At 38.5% G+C, this 24,190-nt stretch overlaps 1 protein-coding gene across 1 annotated transcript in view; it reads right to left on the minus strand.

The window, feature by feature from the left end:
• KIAA0586 overlaps positions 1-24,190 on the minus strand; it is a gene marked incomplete at both ends in the record, with an annotated part of 64,354 nt that overhangs the window by 17,106 nt on the left and 23,058 nt on the right. The window contains 12 exons of the mRNA XM_079537356.1: positions 112-180; positions 5,932-6,013; positions 10,780-10,919; positions 13,237-13,417; positions 14,967-15,101; positions 15,834-15,901; positions 16,383-16,624; positions 17,099-17,312; positions 17,884-18,043; positions 18,824-19,008; positions 19,617-19,735; positions 19,941-20,137. Coding sequence (XP_079393482.1) covers positions 112-180; positions 5,932-6,013; positions 10,780-10,919; positions 13,237-13,417; positions 14,967-15,101; positions 15,834-15,901; positions 16,383-16,624; positions 17,099-17,312; positions 17,884-18,043; positions 18,824-19,008; positions 19,617-19,735; positions 19,941-20,137 — 1,792 coding nt within the window. The remainder of the gene's footprint in view (positions 1-111; positions 181-5,931; positions 6,014-10,779; positions 10,920-13,236; positions 13,418-14,966; positions 15,102-15,833; positions 15,902-16,382; positions 16,625-17,098; positions 17,313-17,883; positions 18,044-18,823; positions 19,009-19,616; positions 19,736-19,940; positions 20,138-24,190) is intronic.

The following is a 24,190-nucleotide window of genomic DNA, read 5'->3' on the forward strand; positions in this document are numbered from 1 at the left end:
ATACTTGCTGTCAAGAGCACGGCATCTCCAGCAGATCCACCAGCACATGAGAACCGTGCACAAAAGAAGTGGATGAGCACCAGGGAAATTAGCAAAGCTGCTGTAACCTACTTATATGAAATCCCTCTTTGCTCCTAGACTGGCTTAGAAAAGGTGGATTTATACTACTGGAAAGTGGAACTGGTAAAAAAAAAAAAAAATAAATCAGAGGTAAAAAGCCAGAATGGAAATAGAAATTTTGGGCCCTCAGATAGTAACGCACAGGAGTGGATATACAGCTCCAAGAGATACTCTTCATTTATAGGGAATTCTGCCTAGAATCTGCCTCATCACCAAGAGTAAAAAATACAAAAAAAAAAACCCACAAAGAAATAACAAAGCTTGTTATCGATAGAGACAGCACATTCCTCAGGTACCACACTGGGGACCATGTGACACTTTGAGGCAAAAAGTTCATACAAAATCTGGAAGGTGCATTGGATGATTGATGCAGCAGTCCCATGGATTTCCAGCTTCTCAGTATGAAATGGCCATTATTACCAGCACATTATAACCCCATGCACAAATGAAACACCACGCTTACTTGATTTTGCTAGTTCGCTAAACTTTCAGCTCATGATAACATAAAATGTACTTGTAGGGTTACCAGGATGAGATCACCCACAATCTTTTACAATCTAAGCTTAAGGAGAGAATCAGATGAGAATAACAAATATTTACATTGAGCACCAGTAAATCTGAAAAAAGTAAAAATCCAAGTGTTTCACAGGCTTCAGGGGAAGTGATGATGTGAGTCTGAATAAGTTTTTCTTTCCCTTTCACCAGAAAAGCCCCACCTGTGGTGCTGGAATTTTGGTGAATATCCCTTCTGCTGCATACAGACTAAAGGAGGGACTTGGTTACAGGAGGGACGAGGTTACATCCCAAACTTCAACAAAATGTGCATAGTTCAAGTATAAATATCCATTCAAAAGTGAGAAATAAGCAAATCTGAACTTGAACATAAATCTGTGCAGAGCACTTGATGGATACAAGGCATCACCTGCGCAAACACCGAAGACTGAAAAGGCTCTGCCTTTGCATGCACTTCCCACTGCAAAAGACCTCAGCACAAGAAGTGACCTGGCACCTCTGTGCCTTTTAAGGAGGCATGCGGTAAGAGAACTCTCAGAAGTAACTTTCAACCTCTTAGAAGCTGAAGAAAATCCCAAAGTGACCAAAAATCTAATGCAAGTACATCAAAGAGAGAAGGGAAAGATAATATGTCGTGGGGACTTCAGAGGAGAGCATCTTCTTTAGTCAGCCAGTAACAAATCCTCACGCTGCAAAGCAATAGAAGCTTACTTGGTCATTTTCCAGTATAAACTGTATGTATTTTTTAATTTTCTATTTCTCTTATGATTATTTGTATTAATTAAAGTGCCTTTTGCCTGAAAAATAATTGAGGCAGCTCAATAGGAAAAAAAAAAGCCAACGTAGATATAAACGGCACTTGATAGCTAGGTAATATTTACAAAAGCAAAGCCATTCAAAGCTACTGTCCTCCATGTCCTGTAACACAGCCACATACCTACTCACAGCAATTCTGTATTCTACTCAAAGTAGCAACTCTGACGTGTGGCTGCTGAGGATGTTATGTGCAGATATGCCAAGCGCTGTCTTACTACGGAGCTGCTTGTTTTGTAATGTCATGTAACTACTGAGGTTACACAGTGCAGAAAAAGCAAATGAATCCTATTTGAGAAATGGTGTTCTAAGCCACGTGGATTACCCAAAAGCAAATGGTTACTTACAGAAAAGGCAGAGTTTCCATGGGAAACGCAGCTTTGCATTTCCTGACTCGCCTGAATGTAAAATATATTAACTGAATTAAGGCAGTGAGCCACCCGATATCACGGGGAGGTAATTGTACAGGAAAAGCAAGAATCTTAACTAGGCCACAAACAAAGAGTTCTGAAGAGCTACAGGAAAAAAAAAATAAAAAAAATTACACAAAACTCCACAGAACAAACATTGGCTTGTCAAATGCCATAATTACACCTAATTGGTTTCATAACTGTAATTTCCAGGATTTTATCTCAGAAATTAGTCGAATTCAAGGAACAATGTAGGCTATGCAAACTACTCCTACTTCTTGGGTTGTGTGGTACTCTGCCTACAGCATGAAAGAACAGCTCTGTTATGCTTCACTAGCTGCTATTTTCAGGGTGGTTTGGACAGTCTCGAGCAAAAATCTTGAGAGATTTTCAGTCCAAAGAAAGAAACATCGGGGTATTAAAGAGAAAGTAAACTTTCAGTAGAACTGTTGTTGAGTTTGACCAAAACAGTTCCAGTTTCAAGAAAAAGATTAAGACCTTTGGCCTTATCCTCATCTTCTTCCTTCCTATTGAAGCATCTGTTGGAGATATGCCTCACACCACAGGAGATTTAAGAAAAAATAGCCCCAAACCTAACTCAAAGCAACTTCAGGCCAACGAAGAGAGACAAGAAACTATTTAGTTGACAATTTTCAACTGAAATATGACAATTTTCAGTGCAGCACAATGGCAGCGTGAACAAAGTAGAAGGCCATGTTTAGAACTAAGCAGTGACTCTGGAAGTTTGTTTGTTGTTTTGTTTGTTTTTAAATCAATTGTTTCATGACTTCTTGCCCCCTTAATTCCTTTATTGCACACATCATCTCCTCCACAACAGTTGTGCAATCCTTCTGCGGCAACAAAGCCAATTGCTTTGTTTTCCCATATTACTTTCCCATGTACTTATGGCTGCCTGACTATAATTCACTAGCTGGAGATAAAAAGGAATTATTATCATGAAGTTATGCTCTCTAGATTGCATTCTGTGACTGTGCTGCAGAAAAATTATTAAGAAACATTTACCTCTTCGTTCTGAGCTGCTCAAATGTTAAAATGCTCTGCAGCCAAGCACTGCCACCTGTTCTTTCATTCTAATTTAAGAATTCTCAATTAAGTTAATGCAAACCCCAAAAATGCTTGTATTCTGGAAATATGTGCATTTACTAACCATGACAATTATTATCATATTAAATTCATGAAGATATATGAAAGACTGGTATAAAGATTAAAGGTTATTATAAAGCCAGCAATACATATGCATGTATATTATATGCTACAAATACATGTTTTCAAACCACTGTCTCCACTATGTCTAGAGAAGGCACACATTTCAATTAATAATGCATTCTGGCTTTACTTTCAATTGTAACTTTCGGGAGACATTACCCTTTCAGGCATGATATTGTAACAGTCCTACTGAACTTCAACTTTCATTAAAGGACATCAATCAACTTTCTTTCAGTAGAAACACATGTTCGCTGTAGACCACAGAACATTCTTGAACAACAAAAGAAAGTTCTATTGTGTGTGTACTTGTGACCACACGCAGAAGATAAATCAGACCTCGCCACGTATTTATCAGTTCTGTAAAACAAATTTTAAGTCCACAACAAATTCTCTTTTCTTGTCACACTGAATTCACACTTCATCCCAGGGCTCTGGATTTTCTGAACTCTAATACTGATACGACCACTTATCCTTTAAACTTTAAAGAAGACCCAAATGATTTTGCCTCTGGAATGCTTCTCCATTTGCAAGCAGATACTCACTGTCCCTTGCTATCTCAGTAAAGGCAGCTGTTTGACATGAAGTTTAGCAAACAGGGGGCTTTGATCTTACAGTAACAGATGTGCTTAATTTTAAAATCTTGTATTTACTTAAACTCATGTGTACTTATCAAGTTGCAAGTTTTCTTTTTTCTTTCAAACGATTCTTATTAATTTTACCCTCAAATTTTTGACTAAGTTCAATGTGGTAAAGATTGCACAGGCAAGACCTTCTGTGCATATAACTGACAGACAGTTGCTTCCACTTGCAAATCCTCTAGATTTTTTTATTGGCTCATTAAATATGTATATTACAAACGAGATTTAAATTATCCCTGTATATAAATCAACTTCTTCGGTGCGTTCCTTGCAAAGAAAATTGACTACTGCCATCCTGTGGTTAAATGCTTTCATCTGACAGCTAAACTTGGACGGGGTCCAAATAATTTCTATTATTATTATTATAGTACAGATAATTTTCTTTATTATTTCTTAAAGGTAAGTATTTCAGAAAGCAACAGATGTGATAAAAATACTTTACTCCATGTCCAGCTGTCTCCAATGCTCGACTCAAAGATACAGACCCAAAGTGCTGCCTTGTTGGGGCTTTAAGCCAAAGCTGAGGTGTAAAAACACGAAGTACAGCGTTTAGGAAAACCACCCAACCCTTCCCTCCTCCTCCTCTCTGATGCTTAACAGGAAGTGGTGGAGAAGAAGAAGAAAAAAAGACGACATAACTGTAACCACCAGCAAGGAAGACTGCTTTTGAAGCTGGGAAAGGTATTCATCCAGGAAGGCAGATGTGCTACACGATTTCCTTTTCTGCAATTTAGAGGTTTATTGGAAATTCACTTTCCTCAAACAATTCCGAATTCCTGAGAGGCTGAGGAAAAGTACAGATCTTCCTATTAGAAAAAGTCATTGTTACATTTTCCATCAATATTAAAAAAGAGGTTAACTATTTTATTTAGTAAATAAAATCTATTTACCCACTAGCTTAAAAACATATGCTTATAAATGTCCCATATACAAACACCAAGGTGTGCCACTGCAGTTCTGGGAGCTTTCCCACTAATTGTGCATAGAAGCTAAGTTTTACATTACTCATCCCCTTCTTCTTTATATGTAATCCACAGTTTTGCAATTAGGTTCCAAGTCCCATGACCATAACATTGGCTGAGGGCTTTTCTTCCCACTTACAGTTGAAGCATAACAATTCCATCAGAATTACACTTCTCTTGGATGTTTTTTTTTTTTTTAAATAACTAAATGAAAGAAGTTCAAAGAATGATTTTACAAAGGCTTGCAGGAAGAATTTGTCTACACAAGGGTAGAGTAATTATAATTGCATGCGTAGCAGACCTGCAGGTTTTTAGATTCCTGCTCTTAGCACTTAAGATTAAAACTGCTACATCTCATTTTACCACCTCCACAAACTTATTATCTGCTAAAATAATGAAGTATTGCAGAAGCATGCACAGTTCATGTTATTCCAACACTGCCTCGAACAACAGTAAGCAAGAAACATTCTCATGTAATGTCATTAATACTTTTAACAAACACTGTCAAATAATCTCTAGAAATAGAAGGCTTATGCATAGATAATAGCATCCCTCCGAGAAGAAAGTCACTATCTGTTACACATTAGCTTGAAACTCATTTTAAATCAGGCCACTTTAACACTGAAAATGTCTATTTTTTCCACATTTGCATGATCCTAACACTTTGCACACTCGTTCAGTTTGCCTCCAGCACCCCAGCATTTTCTCACACACGTGAACTGTTGCCATCTATCACTGCATGATGAGTACTTTGTTTACTAAAAGCAATTAACGATTCAGTTGACAACATCATATGCACATTGTAAAGCTCTTGGCAAACAGAAGTTTAAATAAAGACTTAATGTCAAGGATTCAGAGCATCACAGAATGCCTTGGGTTGGAAGGGACCTCAAGGATCATGAAGTTCCAACCCCCACCACACGCAGGGCCACCAACCTCCACATTTCATAGCAGCCCAGGCTGCCCAGGGCCCCATCCAACCTGGCCTTGAACACCTCCAGGGATGGACGGGGCATCCACTGATGACATGACATTACAGACAGCTGCCTTTCCAACCTTTTCAGAGCACCCCAGCAATTATCAAAATTATGAATACAGAATTGCATACGAACCTGTAGGAATTTGGGAATTTCGCAGTAACAAAAACAACTTTTAAAACATCAGATCCTCATTACACATGAGCATACAACAACATTTAAAAGCGGTGTACTTAACTGAAAGAACTTTGCTTGCTTATGCACAACTTACCTTCTTCTTGCATCTCTTCAGACTTCCTTCTCACATGAACAACTCGAGGTCGCACAGCTCGTGCATCTCCTTGGCTTTCTTCCTATGTAACATACGTTAAAATCACATCAGAAAACTGACTTTTTATTTAAAAGCACAGTAAAATCATGCGGAGCTTCAAGAAACATCCAGAGAGGTTTTTAAAGATTCATTAGAGGTTATGCACTTGTTCTACTTCCTTTCAGCTTCAAAAGAATTCAGATCTGAATTAGCTGACTGCAACTCTAATTTCTCCGGAAAGATGATGGCAAAGTGCCAGTTAGACCTGCAGACACAGGAGAGTCCTTTAACTCCTACTCAAAGAATGTGGCAGAGAAAACTTAGGATTTCTCTGGCTTTCTTCCATACCCAAGACTTCGCTATAGGTATTAACCTACTGGATAAAAAGGGGAAGTTGAAAGGGAAAAGAAAACTAAAGATTTCAGTGCATGGCTGCAAAACATGTGTCAAGTATGAAATATACTTCTTTGACACTGTTTTTAAAATTATTTTACTGCCTTCCTTCCATTCTTTTGAGGATGTATGTCTGCAACAATGCCCATGGGAAAACAGCAACAAACACTGCGTGTGCCAAGAAGGAAAAATCACACTGGTCAAATATGCTTGGTTCTTGTGTGTTATGTATCTGGAACAGAAAGTGCATCCCAGAAACATTCCATCACACATACACAGGAAACATGAAAAATACAAAGAAATTTTGGCTGATTTTGGCTGGGATAGAGATCATGTTCTTTGCAGGGACTGAGGCTGTCAAAACGGTGCACAAAGGCTTAGAAGACTTAAGCACTGTTTAGGACAGTCAAAATTGATTTATTCTGTTATTCTGTTCATATTAGAGATTAATGTGAATTTTTAAATGAAGATTCTTAAAGAAGGATGAACGTGAGAAAGATCATAAATTTCTGCATATTGGATTGAACACTTGCTTCTCAAAAGACAAACAGCAATTCTGTCCTATCCAAAAGATCTAAGAGCATGGGCATTATCTTGAAGACCTGATGACCAAGTACTAGTGGTATTTTTCTCCCCAAAAGCTAGAAGGAAGAAAAATATACTTCAGTTCCCTAAGAGAAACTTTCTATAGTATAAGCCACAAGTGAGAGAGTTAGCCAAAAATAAGAAAATATTTGTCTGGCAAACAATAAGCATGATGTCACCATGCAATCAAGGTTTTCCATTCCTTTCAGCCAAAACCCATCTCTATGATAAAGAGAATAAGAGAATATCAGCAGTAATGTTACTGGTTGTCATGTATTTAGTGACCACGTAAGCCAGTGTTGCAGGAATCAGAAGGAACAAAAGGAAAAGCATTCAGTCACTCTCTGTTCTTCACTGGCTGCGTGAACACGTTTTCAGTGAACAAAAGTTGGAGAATCCTACGTTAGTGCATAGCACATCATCTCTGTAACAGTCACAGAGTCATAGAATGGCCTGGGTTGCAAAGGAGCACAATGCTCATCCAGTTCCAACCCCCTGCTGTGCGCAGGTCGCCAACCAGCAGCCCAGGCTGCCCAGAGCCACATCCAGCCTGGCCTTGAATGCCTGCAGGGATGGGGCATCCACAGCCTCCTTGGGCAACCTGTGCCAGTGCCTCACCACCCTCTGGGGGAAAAACTTTCTCCTAAAACAAGCACAAATGCATCCTCACCAGCACAGGGGTGAAATGAATTTAATAAAAATCAATATATGTGTCTGAGACCAAGCTTGTATTCCTCAAGGTTTGGCATGAACTCAGGCACCTCTACATACCATGACCCCCTCTGCTCACAATTTAAAGCAGACAAGGGAAGCAAACATTTTCTGAAAGCAGGAGGGTCCACCTTAAAGTCTCATGGAAATGTGATTGAAGGCTACCATTGTTACAGAACATTAAATGTATATATTAAAACATGCTCATAAGTGCCTATTTGAAGTGGTTTTGTTTTAGTTTAATGTTTGTTTTGTTTCAAAAACTTGTAAACTGAGCTGAGGTGCAAGTAGAAGTTGAGAGATAACAGAATCATAACCTACAATTATGAATTCCTGGAATGTTTAAAAAAAAAAAAGCTATTTATTTTGAAATACTAAAAATGAAAGCTAATGAGAATACCCAGGTGATAATCCCACTCACCTAGCTTGCATAAAAACATCTCCACTTACATTAAAAAATTATGTAAGTATTTTGCAATTGACTTTCTAACAACAAATTGGGGACTTGGAATGATTTAGGTTTATAATTTTTGAAATGTTTAGCCATACAAATATTGGTCCCAATGCTCACGTCCCTCCCACGAGCACAAAATGATTTATCTAGAACAGGAGGAGCCCATTTTCATCTTGGTCATTCTGTTGCTTCTTCGAGTAGGAGTGTAGGGGTAAAGTGGCCACAAACAGCAGTTAATTCCTGTAATGTTACAAAGGAATGGCCAGAAGGGGTCAAACTGAAGATGAATTTAGTCTGACATCCTGTCTAACAGTGGCTAAAAGCACATATAAATCTCACAAAAGTCCAGCACCAGAATGGAAGAGCAGCCAAGGAATTTGGGTTGATAAGAAAATTCCTGCGTGACTTATGCTGTTTATTTTGGAGTGACCATGCAGATTTCACTCTTCATGACTGAAAGGCATTACTGTCCCACATGGAAATATAACGGTCTTCTGTTGGTCAGAATCTGACCCAGACACATGTGACAGATAGCAAAGAAGTGGCAAGTGTATGGCAACTCCACACTGCCGTCCACAACCTGTCTGAAACAAAGATCCCGTTCAGACACATTACAAAAGCAGCCCAAGTTTTGCCACAGTAAGTCCTAGCATCAAGGAGGAACATTCCAAATTAAATCAGAACAAAGTTCTACAAACTCACGGCCCAGGTGGATGGCACCTGAAATATGTATTTTCTGAAGCCAATCGCAAACATTATGAAAAACCTCATTTTGTTCCTAAACAGATCGTTCTTCTTGCTTCAAACATACCTAATACAGTTTTATTAAAAAAAAAAAAAAAACAAAAAAAACACAACACCCTAAGAACACCAACAAAAAAACAACCCACTGCTTAGAGATAAAAACAAACCTATTTCTTACAGGCAGGCAACAAAGCAGATCCAGTCATAGATGTGACACATCCCTAACAGAAACCAGGCAAGAGGCTGACCACTGTTACGTGGTACATAAGTGATGTTGAAACAAGCTTTTGTACTACCTAGAGTAGAGAAGGACGCACAAATCTAGTGAAGTGCTCACAGAGCATGGTGTTGCCCCACGCAGAGCAGATGTGTACAGCTAGAATTGATAACCAGAGTAAACATCACAGAAAAGCTAAATATCTAGCCCATGAGAAAATGTGAGTTAGAGCCTTTTATCAGGAACACCCACATCTAGGAAGAGAATATTTTATTTGGGAGAGAACAAGACCAACAAAACCACACACACAAACTGTGGATTTGTTTGCTTGGTTTGGAGGGAGGGTGGGTTTTATATGCCAGCAGGCAAGAAAAACCACAACAGCCAGAGGGTTCAGATGCAAAATGAACCTTCTGAAGATGAGATAATATACAAATGTATGTACATTTTCTCTCTATGAAAGAGACTTGGTCAGATCACCTTACATTTCTTGCACAGGTGAGACTATGCAATGTGGGTCTTCTTACACAAGGTACTTCCCTTTGACTGTACCCAGGAAAACAAAAATCCATCACATCAGCTAATTCCTTAGTGTAAGAGAAGCAGATATCACTGGTATCCTTATCTGGTGCTAAAAAGAAGGAAACGTACTCCTTACACTCTCTGCCTGTTATTTTTGGCTAGCCAAAGGATAACAAGGATACAAACTTCACCCCAGCAGACACTGCTGCTTAACAGAATCCAGTCTTGCCTGTGAACAACTATTCAAAAAAATAATATGTTCTGGTGATCTCCAAGTGAAGATCATGTACCATGCCAAATCCTCTTTGAAGATGCAACACATCACATCAGATAACATATTTAATAACTGCTTGGATACCAATGGCATAATACAGATCAAGACTCAAAAATATAAAACCAGGGAGTGTTAAATATAAGATATTTTTGGCTCTTTTAAGTATAGAATATCAGGAATGGACAGAGTGCATCCCTATACACATCAACCATAGTAAGTATGTTATTGCTTTCAAGCACACTGTGCAGCTTAATATATTGAAGAGCAATCTGCCACAACATTTTTGGCTTTTGCCACATGCTATTTAAATTTACATTCACTTAGCAAGAAAACCATCATCTCCAGGTAACAGCTCATATTAATAAGTAGCAAAGGATTAACTCTGTAGGTCTCAAGCAGAGATCAAGAGAATCTTTCTCTACCTTCCAGAACTGTAAAGTACATTATCATTACTGCCCTTCCAATCATCCCCCTGCTATGACAGCCAAAGCTCCTGAAATGCTATATCACTGGTTTACAATGAGAAGGTCCAAACCCTTACTATTACTTCCTTTCCCATGTATTTCCCACATTATTTTTCTGTAATTGAAGTATTGCACCATTGGAATACCTCATCTTCACTGAGTTTGTATACCATTAGGTCCTGTGAGACTTGAAAAGCAGAGAGGAGGTAACAAAAAGCTAAAAGCGGGCCTGAGCCTAACAGAAATTGTTGGATTCTGATGCAGTAAAAACCACAGAATCATTTTTTATTACACATGTATACTTTTGACTTCAGCTTCTCAGCTGAATGTGTCGCTTCAAACACATCAGTTCTGTGACAGTCTTCAATTAAAACATGAACATTTATTTTCCTAGGCTCTGTTTTGCACTTTCTGACCAGTGACAGAAAAGGTTCCTTGAGTTTACCTGAGAGGGACCCTTTGGGAGAGATGCCACTCTGCAGCTTGGTTGGGCAGCTTGCACAACAGGATTTGAAATGGGCTGTGATTCCAGTTCAGCCACAAGCATCGGACCATGACTTGTATCGGCATCTCCAAGAATTTCTGCTGAGGGAGAAAAAGAAAGAGGAAAAAAAGATTTGTCATACATGGCCATAACCATGACATGCTCAATGAACTTTGCCACAAGTGTGGGGAAGAGGTTGTAAAGGTGTCTTTGTGAAAATGTTTCACTGTTCTTCGTGAATGAAAAGAAAGCTGTATATATTCTATCTTCTACTGATAATTTGCAGTATAATGCAGCACTTTCCATTTTTTTCAGTCTGAAAGTGTGTAAAGCATCTTCATGAAAAATATACTGACAGATCATGAACTAATTTTAGCCTTCTGCTGTCATACAGAGCCAAAAAAAGAATTTTAAGTCTAACTACAATTACTTAAGTGACTGTAACTATTGTTCACTTTAAGACTACGTGTCGCATTTTGTTTGCATGTTGGTTTTCAATATCCATAACTTCAAGCACTGAAAACAAAGATATATAAACGCAAGACTCGTCATCAAGATGCTGCTATACACCTAATGCACAATACCTTAAACATCCCCAAAATTGACATTAAGTTACCATAATAAAAAGTCATTAAATTGAAGATGATGATACACACACAGTTTCCAGCATTCCTGCAAGATGTATCAGCAAGTGACTCATTCTGACAGAGAAACCCACTAAAAGGTTCCATGTACAGAGACACTGGTGAAAAACATGAACTTTTTTACCCACTGGTATTACAATTACTTCATTTTATCCCTGAACATCATTCTGAAATAAAATGTTGGACTCTCATTGGATATAGTTCATAGTCCTGACTTGTGTTGGACTGAAGGACATGGAATCCTGCAAACCAGAGGGCAGATACAAAAAATTTGGAAGAAAAGTGGAAATAATCACAGATCTTCCCCTGCCCCCATTAAGGATCGATTATTTCTTATGCAGCATTGACTTCAAGCAAAATTTTACAGGACAGACAGTGGGCAGGGTGACTTAAATTACATAGCTATTAAATAAACAAAAACATACACACGTTGCATAGATATAAACACGTTATGCCAGATGTAGGGATGAACTATCCAGATGAGAAAGAAATATCCCCAACAGACAGGTGTCTGTTGGTGTCTGCCAGCTATCCATACAATCCTAAGCACCATCAGAAAATCACAGCTGGTTGATTTGGGTCACTAATGATGACTGTACCAATATTAAACAGGTGAGTTGGAGGAAGGGATGGCAACATAACCTCATCTTTTTCCAAGGAGTTCCACGTAATAAATACCCAAAAAACATTCAACAAGCTACTTTCAAGTAAAAGTTTGGCAGTGCATAACATTCCAGAATATATTTTCCAGGCTGACAGTGATGTAGCTGGTCCAAAATATCAGGTAGCAGCTAGCTTAACACTCTCTGTAAGCAGATAAAATGTTAATCCATTCAGTACTAAACAAATTCCCTTACTGCTCTGAGATCATTTTGGCTATTTGTTCAACACATTCGATTTCAATCTATTTCCTAGTGTGAGATACACTTCTCTTGCCAAATTCATAGATGTGGAAATTAAAGAAGAAGTAAAACAACTGTTTGAATGATTCAGTTTACGCAACTTTTGATGCATCAGTGCAATTGTATCTGTGTTGTTACAGCTCCATAATGATTTCAGTACAAGCAAGTACAGAATATTCCAGGTATTTTCAGATAACAATGCAGAATCCAGGATAGAAAGATAAAGGAGAGGAAGGATTAATCATGGCTTATTAGCATTAGTTTCAACTGAAAATAAGTGAATTGCTTTCCCTGCTTTGTCATAGCAAAGTATCTCCATGCTACCTCGAACAATCTACTACGCCTGCTTCAGTTACCCATCTGGGAAAAAAAGAATTTCTATACTGTAATAGGAAAGCTACAAATTTAAATTTATTACAGGTTATGAGTCACTGCAAGATCACCCTGATGGTGTGATAAAAGCCGTGAGGAGGAGTGTCATGTAACAGGACAGAGAGAAATCACTTCACCTGCCAGCCTTAATACCTACCCTATGGAGAGCAACTTCAAGAATGCTCAAACTAAGTGTTTTTGAGATCTGAATTTGACTTCAGAGAATAAAATACATATTTTGATAGTCAACTTTTTTTATAGGCAAGTACTTAGTGGGATATTTCTTTCCAATTGTAGACTAGTACAGACTGAGAAGAGTGGAAACAAATCTTGATTGAAACCAATCCAATTCTCCAAATAAAAATGCTAATCCTCTCCCCACAGCAATTGCTATTAAGTTTTTAATACTGTGTTTTAAGCACACTTTCTAAAATTACTTCAGATGCTGTTACAGGAATCCACGTAAATATCTCAGAGAATAAACAGCAATCAAATTGTACCTGCAGCCTGGACAAGCTGCCCTGGTGATGGAGAACGCGATCCCTGGTACGGCCTGTCCTCAGAAGCTCGAGCAGTTGCATGGTCCATATCCACTGGGTGTCCCATGAGGATTCTCTCTGCTGCTCTGCTCAGAAGAGGTCTTTGACCCTCACTGAGCTCCCCAGCACTGTCATCAGAATCCTACACAGAACAGCAACATCAGAACAGCAGGTTTAAAAACTGCATTAACCCTTAAAGCACGCAAACTCAAGTCTCAACTAGCAATGAATAAAGGTACCTATCATCTCACTGGATCTGAAAACAATATTTATGTTGATCAGTACTGGACTGAGAATAATCACAGGTGAAGAACATCACTTATTCTGTTAGCTGTGCTCCAGCGTGGCAAGAACCTGAGTTATATTTTGGCATAGAAGTCTTCAATGTTACAGATATGTCCATAGTCAACTGTCAGATCTCATAACACTGGAAGCACCTAAAAGCTATTGGATGTTACATAAAAAGGTTAGATTTTAAATAGGTTTGGATGGGTGGTTCTTTGGCTTCTGACGTGCAAAACTGCAGAGAGAAAACAGTTAACTTGCTTCCATGCAGGAGAACAAACAGGCTGAATATACATACACACACATGCACAGACTCATTTTAAGGCAATACTTGCAACATCAACAAAAAAATTCTTCTCTGATACACAGGGAGGTATGTGTGCTTGCACACTGCTTGCCAGAATCTGCAGAGAAACTTATTAGCTTCTTGTGTGGACAGACTGAATATTCTGTAGCTATGGGAAAGCCAGCAAGCAAATTAGAGATGCATTTTTAATTGGCAGTGCTGATGAGAAAATGTCATTGCAATTAGTCAGACTCAGAGCTGACACTGTAGAAAGCCATTCTTTAAGTTCATCCACCAGAGCTCATTAAACAAAAAAAGAAAGACAGACAAAGGAACAGTTACAGAGGTGAGTGAAGTTTGTAATTATTTAGACTAAACTGACCAAGACAGAGGAAAGAAACTGCATATGCGTCACTAAAATGAAAAATAAAGATCTGTCCTAAACAAAGGTGTTCATCAACTACGTTGCCACATTCAGAGTTCACTTCCTTTAAACATTCCTCCAGATAGGTCAGTTAGACACTCAATCCAAACTATTTTCCATATAGAAAGCGCCCAGTTGTGTTACAACAAATGACTTTTGCTCTTTGTGATGCAGTTGTATTTTTCTATTAGTCTGCTTTTTCTGCCAAGCAAATATGAAAATGTTGAGGTTTTGTTCCAAGATCAGTATCAACAACGTACGCAAGAGCGCATGAAAGCATTTGCTGACATTCTTCATAGCAGCCACTTGAATGTTTTAGGCAGGTATGTGCAATGAACCCGTAATGCTAAACATACCAGCTACATTGCTGAAGTGACAGAAAACTTCCCTGATGTTCAAAAGGACGAATCTGATGCAGTGAAACAGGCAAATGTGCACCTTGCAAATTAGCTATGTATGAAAATACTCTGCTAACTTACAAAGTAACCTTCAGTGGTTTTAAAAGTTTCACATGAAAACAGACTCAAGTGAAGCGGGATCGCTTCCAGCAAGGATCAAAGTGTATGAACTTGTTCTATAGCCAACAGCGAGGATAAGCTTGAGATTTCATACGCTTGACATTTTATTTACTTTCGAGTCAGAAAGTATCCCTTCAAAACTCATATGCTTGCTGCAAGGAAAAGGACAGTAACTTACCTCTAAATGGTACCTTCCCTCTTGTACAGCAACAGGTGCTTGATTTAATTTGGCTAGAAGAGCCAGAACAGGATCCCTGTGATAGCCTTTATGGCTTCTTCTCACCACCTGCCCTTCGCTGGGAGGATCGTAGTCCTAAAACAAAAGGAATCCAAAACTATTTTCGTGTGAACCTGAATCATTCTTAAGCTGACAATTAAGCTTTTTTTCCTTTACAAAGGAAGTTATTACGGTTTCCACGTTCAGAACTTTTGTCTGAAAATAACTGACAAACTGCTTTCTCCTTTTTTATATTCAGAGACATGCAGTCTTTGAAAATGCTTGATGCATATGACTGACATACTTTGAGAAGGGCAGGGTCTACTTTTAAGTTTTCATGTCCAGAGAACAGCCAAGGAAGTGGAGAATACCTTAACTTCAGAAGCTTCCACGTCAGAAAAAAAAACACTACTAATCCTTTAAGCAGCTTTAACTAATTCCAGTCTCAATTAACCTACTTTAATAAACTAAGCACACAAGCAATTAAAAGATAGCTTAGAGCATTGCAATGTTCCCCTCTGTTTAAGATGTCTTAAAGTTACAAAAGCATAGAAATGAAAATGCATATTATCCATCTCTCACCTACTGGCAGGAGGTATATAAACTGTATTTCATTTTTAATTTATTTTTAATATAAATTAGTTTGTGCAACGTACTTTTTTCTTAGGAGCCCTGAAATTCCAAGCATATTTGTAAGTATACAGTTTTAAAAGTGTAAATTTTAAAGTGAAAATTTATAACTGAAAATGCTTAAAGACATCCAGTTTACCATTCTGCTCAAAGCAGATTATCACTCTAAATCAGCTTCCTTGTTAAACACTTCCTTACCATTTCATTGGCATCCTGTAAAGTACTCGTTAAGCTTTCACTGGGGTTTGGGAAAGGCAGTCCTCCTTCTGTTAAGGTTAAAAAATATTTTAAGTTATAAATACGAAAAAGCATAGCATTTATGTAAAAGCAAAGGTCACATTCTTCAATAATTGCAACACTGTGCTTCAGTAAATTGGGAAATTTCTCACTTCTGGATGTGAAGTGTAAAACAGATAACCAGCTTCCAGAAAATCACTCTTACACTTTGCTTTCAGTAAAAACTCAGTACCACATTGGACTCACGCAAGACAGTCCAAATTATTTACCAAGTTGATTTTATGACTGAATAGCAGATTTTTTTCTTCTTACTAAGTAGGTTCATTTCACGACAAGAAGAGCAAGGATGTCTATCAAAGAAATCCATAAGCATAAAGTGAAATTTAAAGGTCAGCCTTGCAGTTTTATCTGACAGAGCATGAAATGTAATTTCAACTGACTGGAAGAGAATTCTGTAAAGGAAAAAGAAAATCCACATTCTAATTTCCACAGGTTTGTTTCATTAGTTACCTCTCGCAGCCAGCATCTGGTCACAGCTGAAGAGAACCTCCCCTTCTGAGATGGGTCTGTCTGCAGTTTCTGTTTCTGTGAGGGTAGGACTGCTTTCCTGTGTGGACTGCTCAGAACTGTCTGTAGATGCAGGTGATGGAACCTGTGGTTCACAAGGAAGCGACTGAAAGGGCCTTGGTGACGACTGCCAAGATGGTAAAATCAAGGCCTCTGGTTCCTCATCATTCGCCACTGACATCTCACTGAAATGTAAGAATACGTTCTGTGAATATGCCAAAATGCACTGAATAAAATAAAGTATTAAATCCATACTGAAAGGAATTTGCAAATAATTTTTCAAGTGAAAGTACAGCATTTTACTGATTAGTCCAAGAATAAACATATAAATTACATGAATGAATTTCTAGCTATTAATAAAAATGTATTCGCACTGTGACTACAGAGAAAAGAAAATGCTAATAATAGAGTATTTAATTGTCACTACATTGACAGTAACACTACTGATTTCATGTTTTTCATGGCAACAAATAAGGACATGAGAAATGTCCATATTTCACACTTCCCCTCAAGACATAAGTCAAGCAATTCAGAAAAAAAGAATCCTGGTTTATTTCCATACCTCCAGGCACATACTTGAAGCAGTTCTCTCTACAGATTTTCTGAGGACATATTTATTTATAAAGAATTGAGAAAACAATATAGCCTGCTAAACTCACACAGCTTTGGGATTGAATGTTTCATCAGCTAACGGACTGGGTTTCTCCTCTTCCAGAGGAAGTTCTGCATCATCCCATGGGTTTGGAGGTGCTGGATTTTCCATTTTTGCAGCTTCAGAGGCAGGAGGGCTTGGTGTGATTATTTCAGGAGGCGTACTGATAGGGGTAATCACAGGTGTGCCAACACGATTAACAGCAGCTGGAACATCAGAGCCTGCAGGTGGGAAGACAAATCTCAGGTCAGAAAGGAAAACAGGAAGACAGGCAGCTACTCAGTCCCCAGTAAGCACTTGTAATGTTTGTGATACCTTTCTGATGGTCGTGATGAGACCAGGTGAAGATGAGTTTCCTTTAAGAATGGTGTAGGCATTTGAAGGAACTAGAATAAAATTTCAATTCCTTACCTCGTTCAGTAAGAGAGGCTACTCTGCATTTTAAAAACTATGCTGCTTTACCTGGGGGGTGTAAATTTGGTTCACTTAACACTGGTAACACAGGAAGAAGCAAAAGACAGTTACTTTTCTGATGTGAAAAGTGGAAGGACTAGGAGGGGTGGAAATCACACAGACCATAGCAACGTGCATTAAGAAAACAGAACACTGAGCAGATAGATGTTTGCCTTTTTATACAAATTAGCTCGTAATTCTTGTATTACATGAGTCCTCACTTGAATCATAGCCTCAAGAATGTTTATCCTGAGATAACATGTCTTTGAAGAAGAAAATTAAAGACAGTAGATTAAAGCATATTTGTTCCTTCTTAAGTTCAACTGTTATTTTCACTACCTGCTTCTTTCATTTTTTCTTGTTCACGAGCATCTTCACTCAGTTCTGTGATAGATGGGGAAGACTCTGGAGTTTTGACCGGAGGCATTTCTTTTTCTGAAGGTGGTGTTTGTGGTGGTGTGGCCTGAGGTGTTGGCAATGGAGTAGGCACAAGAGGCTCCTGAAGGAAAGAATTGTAACCACAGTTCTTACCTCAATGCAAAACTCCTATCTTACAGAGTTAGGGTTAAGAGGGAGGAGGTTGGGAAGAGAGGGGTTATCACGAAACAGAACAGTTGTTACTGAGATACGTGCCTCGTGACTCTAACTCCTCCACCTAAACATAAAGATGTACCAGCCTAAATTGTCTGCCTGGACAAAACAAACAAACAAAACACAAAACAAAGAATGTTTTCTGACATTTTGTTAAGAAAGTTATGTAACCAGGCTGAGGAAGGCCTCCAGGTGCTTTTCCAAAGAATAAATTCTAGGCTGATCATTTGTATTATCAGCTCTTGTGGGAAGTTGAGCACGTGAGCACATTCAGCAGTTCAACATGAAATCATGAGCACTGAAGAACTTGGGCTGCTGAAATTCAGATAAACTTCACAGAAAAAAAAAAAAAACCAAACCAAAAAATACAACAGAAGCCATCTATGGATAACACAAAATTCAGTTCTTTCCCTTAGAAACAAGCTCTGTGCTCAGCCTTGAAATAAATAAATAAGTAGATAGATAAATATAGCATGCTGCATAGAGCACAAAGGAACTGTATAAAAAGAAGAAAAAAAGTGAGATAGGTCTCACTTCATCTTGTTTCTTGCTTAGATATTATAAAGAATAATAAAAATATGAAAACCACATACATTCAATTCTTCTTGAATGTATTTGAACCACAGTGCTACCAAGAAATTATCCCTTAGAACTTCACTAGGAAAGCTTAAATAAAACAGATTCTTACCATCACAGCTGTTGTACGTGGAAGAACATTTGTAGCAGGAACTGCTTCCTGAGCCTGCCTGTTACCCAGCATGGTGGCAATTGTCTCGCTGAGCACTTCGTTGACGAGATGACTAATCATTTCTGAGTCCACTGGTACACCAGCATCAATAAAGAGCTGAAATCCTCCCCCACCTGCAGCTTCAACTGAAAATGAAGGAACACAAAGCACACATCCAGGCTTCAGTTCTTAAACACATCTACTGTACTGCAGCTGTGCATTTTGCTTTGCATGAACGTTTTCGCGCTCCTTTGCACAAAGTGATTTTTGTAGATTGTATACCAAGAATAAATGATTCTATGAAAGAACACAGATAGGCAATTCTGGATCACCAAAGAGGACAGAGAAGTGCAGTGACACCACAGGAGAAATCTATTCGTCTCCCACTCTCACAGATTTATAAGGAATTAATTTTTTCACGTCTATCAACAAAGGATAAGCAAATAAACATTATCACCTTAGCAAAATGCCACGTGCATCCAAAAGTTCATTTAAATGGTCAATAACAAAATTGGATTTGCATAATGGTGCTTTTTATGTGTTTTCTTTTCTTTTTTTGAATATTTATTTCAACGATCTTATAATGCCTGCTCAGCCTCAGCAGAAATTAAAGCATCCCCTTTTGCATGTTAAAATTTCACTGGTTCAGCATTATTTGCTCTTAGGCACAGCCAAAACAGCTGTCTACACAACTTGTTAAAATTAGCCTATATTTGAAACAACCTATCTGCTGAAAGCAGCACCTTTAACTTACCAATGTCAGAGCTTACAGTCTCACTGTCTTCTCCCTCTGATGTGCTAACAGTGGGCACAGTTTCTCTCTGAACTGGGTACATCTCACTGATAATTTTTGCCATTATTTCTTGTTCCACCCTAGCAAAAGAGAACGCGTGTGGCTATCAGTAAGCACCAAGACACCTACAAGTGTACAAAGGAGCATTCTTGAAACAAAATGTAAGGAAGCTTAAAGGGAAAGAGGAGAAGAGAGGGGAGGAAGACGAAGAGAGGAAAGGTATTCTTCAGATTCATTCCTTCTTTCATATACATTCTCCTGATATTTTGTTACATCTTAACTCACCAATTTATCAATCTGTTTTCTATAGTTTCTCTCCTTTCAATCCATTCATCCAAAACATCAGAAGACTGCTGAGGAGCAGAAGCCACTGGAGGAAATGAAGGACCATTGTATGTTGGTACAGCAACTTTAAAATGTCCATTAATCTCTAGAAGAGGCTCTGTAAATTCTGGAATTTCATCCCTCTCCTCTTCCTGGTCCTAATAAATAATTAGTATATTAAGTTATAGTGCATTTTTGGAAAATAATATAACTGAGGTTTACTTCAAGAAATGGTTACACCACGTCATGGCACACAAACAACATTCTCCTTTCTTATTATGTTACAGCTAATTGACACAATTCTAAACCAAGCAAACCATAAATTTGCAGATGTATAAGGGTAGCAGAACAGCTGGGTAAAACATGACTTATATTACTTGCACAGGGCAGGGAGCCAATGGTGATAGTACTACATGAGACATTTACTTTGACATCACTCTGGTTTCATTAAACACACGCTTAAGAAATTAATTTAAAACAAAACAAAACAAAAGTTTAAGAAACTTTTCACATTTGCTTCCTGGTTTAGCAGATATTTTGCTTTTCTTTATCTTAGTGGTCTTTTCTAACCTTAATGATTCTGTGACTCTGTAAGTCCCCAAAAGCACCAACCCATCATACTGTACCAAATGGCTCCTGACAGGTGACAACCTGCATCCTTCACTCGAAACTTAAAACCATCTCAAACGTAGCAAAACTCTATGAAAATTGGGCATACTGAAGAAAGATGAAGGGTCAAGCCCTAAATCACTGCCGAGAATCATGAGATATTGCACAAAAAGGTAGCTCCATGTAAACCTACATTTAGTAAGAACCATCTCCAACTTAGCCAAAGGCAAAAAAGGGTTTATTTTCCCTTTTTATTAATTTTATTTTAAAGTGTCTCCCCCACCCCCTCCAAAAAAACCCCGCAGATTTATATTTCTGTGAATGAAAGAAAGGTGAGAGAAAGAAAATAGACAGTAATTTTCCTTTTTCCTTCCTCGTTCCAGCATCTATTCTACTTAATACACTGTGAAACTGAAAACTCTGATAGATCCACGAGGAATATTACAAGAGATAGCTACTGGAGAGCTTCTGCAGCTTTAAATGGAAAAACGTCCTTCTAAAGAAAAGCTGTGTCCTACAAAGCAGCCAAAAAAGAATACGTGTATTTGGGGAATCGCTGAGAAAGATCCCACAATTTTCTGCACTCATTCAGAAATAAGATGGTAAAGTTAAACTCAAAATGGCACCGGATGACTTCCATGCTGATAAGTGCATTCTGTTAGGATCGAAGCATTCATAACCATAATTCATTCTGACAGCAAACATAAAGATGTCTTTACCCAGTGTGTCGTTATGCATTTTCTTCTGACTGCATTACTCCATACAGCTTCTTTGATGTTGCCTATTTAATATAATCTTTTTCTGAAAGTATGCAAGATGCAAACATCTGGATTAAATAAACCAAGTACGTACAATAAATCCTGTGTATAATTAGTAACTTCTGACAAGCTTTCACAGTTCTCCTGCATTTCTAAATTATGTGCACAAAACATGTTACATTTAATAGTGCACAAATCCCAAAGACAGTTACACTCATTTTGGAGTGATATATTTTCTCTCCTGAAATTAAAAAAGAGACTATTCAGTGTCTAATTATACAGACTGAACTTGCATACAGATCACTCTGTAGGCTGATCCTGAATAATCTGTACTCACATCTGCAATTTAACTTCCTGGAAACTGTTAACAAATATTTATCACAACGCCCAAACTGTGGCATAAATTAGAAAGCCTTTCAGATTGGAATATTAATCGTTGCACTTTCTGACAAAGTGTCAAGCTCATCTTCTACTTCCCAAATTACAACCAGATAATTAACATTTTTTTAAATGATCAGGTAACACACAGTCCCTTTATTAGAGTCATCCAAAACTTAAGCTGTGGATTTCTGCAGTTCTCACAAGGTCAGACTGTACTACAGGTGCCATCTGAAGAATTACGTGTGTGAAGAATCACAGTCACACAGTCTCAGAAAGCACCTGCTGAAAAACAGAGCTGGGGCAAATGTGTTTACTCTGATCTCAGCATGTCATACATTTGAGGGCAGTGAATGCAAGTGAAAATTGTCTCCTTGCAACTTAGGCAGGTTTAGAAAGAGCAAGAAGCCTGCCTGATCTCAGAGCCTTGTAAACTTGTTAAAGGCATTGCTGGAAGTGGCTGCTCAGGAGCTAAAGGCAAGGTTCAATAACAGTGAAACTCCATGTGGGGCTCGTGTTAACTGAGCAAGTTTCTCACTCCAGATTAAGACAGGGTTCATGAGAGGGGTGGTGTTATGAAATCTCATCTGTCAGACAGCCTGATGAACTCATGTAGGTAAAGCCATGATCAAAAACAAAGAAGTGTTTAAGTCAAAGCCATAACAACCTTTTCTGATTTATTCCATCGGTGAATTTTCTTGTTATGAAATAAAAGGACCCAACTCAACTGCTTTGGAAGACAGAACTTCAGGTCTTTAGACACAGATGGCGAGGTTGTGATGGGAGAACAATATGCATCCATCATCTCTGCCTGTGGCAGGGCTTGCATGTTTCAAGTTGGGATATGATTGCATTTGTCTACAAGATTCAAGCATCCTGACCAGGATTATTTCAGGAGATCAACCCCAGCATTTCAGCATGAAACACAGCAAGATGAGTTGATGGACAGACTGTTGACAGCACCTTTCTTAAGATTCAGTAGGGATATTCTGGGGGAATAGGGAGAAGAATTAAGGGATGCAGAGAAGAGTATTTCAGGATGGTACAAAACCTTATGTTTACTAGGAGAAACTAACAATTTGGAAAGGGAATGATCAAGAACATTTAAGGAGGCGTAAGTAGAACATAGATAGATAAGGGGATAAAAGGGAAGGACTGGTTGCATGTAAATAAGCAGCCATTCAGTATACTTGTCTGGCCTTGCTCCCTGCCTGATCACTGCTCTCTGTCCTCTCTGAATGCACCAAATTCCATTTCTGATTGTTTTTCTGAGAAAGGGGTTTTCCATCATACGTGCATGTAAGGAGGCTGAAGAAGTAGCAGCCCAGCAGGGCCTGAGTGTTCTTGGTGCCAGTAGCTGGAACAAGTGCATGTAGGCACAACAGTGATGAGGTGTCAAGCCAAAAGCAGTCACGGTAGAACAAATTTTGTTCTTTATACAATACTTTGTTGTACTGTGGGTTTGGGATTGCAAGCCCAGCTCCCAGAGCTGGGAAGGGCAGGGTTCCAAGGCCAGGCACCAGGCACAGTGTCTAAGGACAGATAACAAAGGGATCCTTACATATGCATACATAGTAAACAGACACCTCTGTCTGTACATACACACTCACACTCCAGATCTGCATTCTAAGCTGCCAGAGATGGAACAGGATCAGCCTACTGGTGCTCAATCCTGATATGTGCACATACACACCCTCTGTTTGAGCCTGCATCTATAGGCAATACATGCTCAGCTTTCCTACTGAGTGGTCCTGGGAACAGGCAGCTGGGGCAACTTTGCTTCTCTCAGGCTTCCAAGTTTGCCAACCCTTAAAGACAGCATTTCAGCTCCTTAGCAGCTTCTGAATGTGTACCTGCTGGCTGGAAAGTTAAAGCAAATCTTGAGAAAAGGACAAAGCAGAGCCAAGGTCCTGAAGCTTTTGTGCAACATCCATCAGGGGATAAAGAGAAAAAAAAAGCAGCTGTTTCTCAAAAATATCTACCTTCCTCAGTTGAATAGAATTAAGTTTCCATAAAAACAGAGGGTGTGAGGGGGAGGCATCACTAAGTTAGTGATAAGTGATAAGTTAGTTAATCCTGCATAGCATTTTATGCACATTCTTTTATACATCTGAAGTGAAGTTACTGTGATAAAGAGTCTTTCTTTTGATGTTTTCAGTACTGCTGCCACTCCAAAGGTTGATTTTATGCTTCTACATTTTGTTTGTCTTGCACATTTTTAAGAACGTTGTCTGCATGGTCACAGGCCAAACATGTGTTTCACTTGGAACATTTTTTTGGTATTGTGGTTAAAGCATATTTCATTGCCAAAAATAAATGATAAAAGCAATTCAGAAGAAAAATGAGAAAAAAAATGAATAACTGTTACTCGTGTCAAAAATTTTATGTTGTGGGACTTCTTTTCTTAGTTCATAAACTGATTTCTTAAATGGTTTTCTTATTTTTTATAAGATAAACCTTTTTTGT

This window comes from Tetrao urogallus, assembly GCF_951394365.1.
Source record: "Tetrao urogallus genome assembly, chromosome: 6".
In the NCBI taxonomy this organism is placed as follows: Eukaryota; Metazoa; Chordata; class Aves; order Galliformes; family Phasianidae; genus Tetrao; species Tetrao urogallus.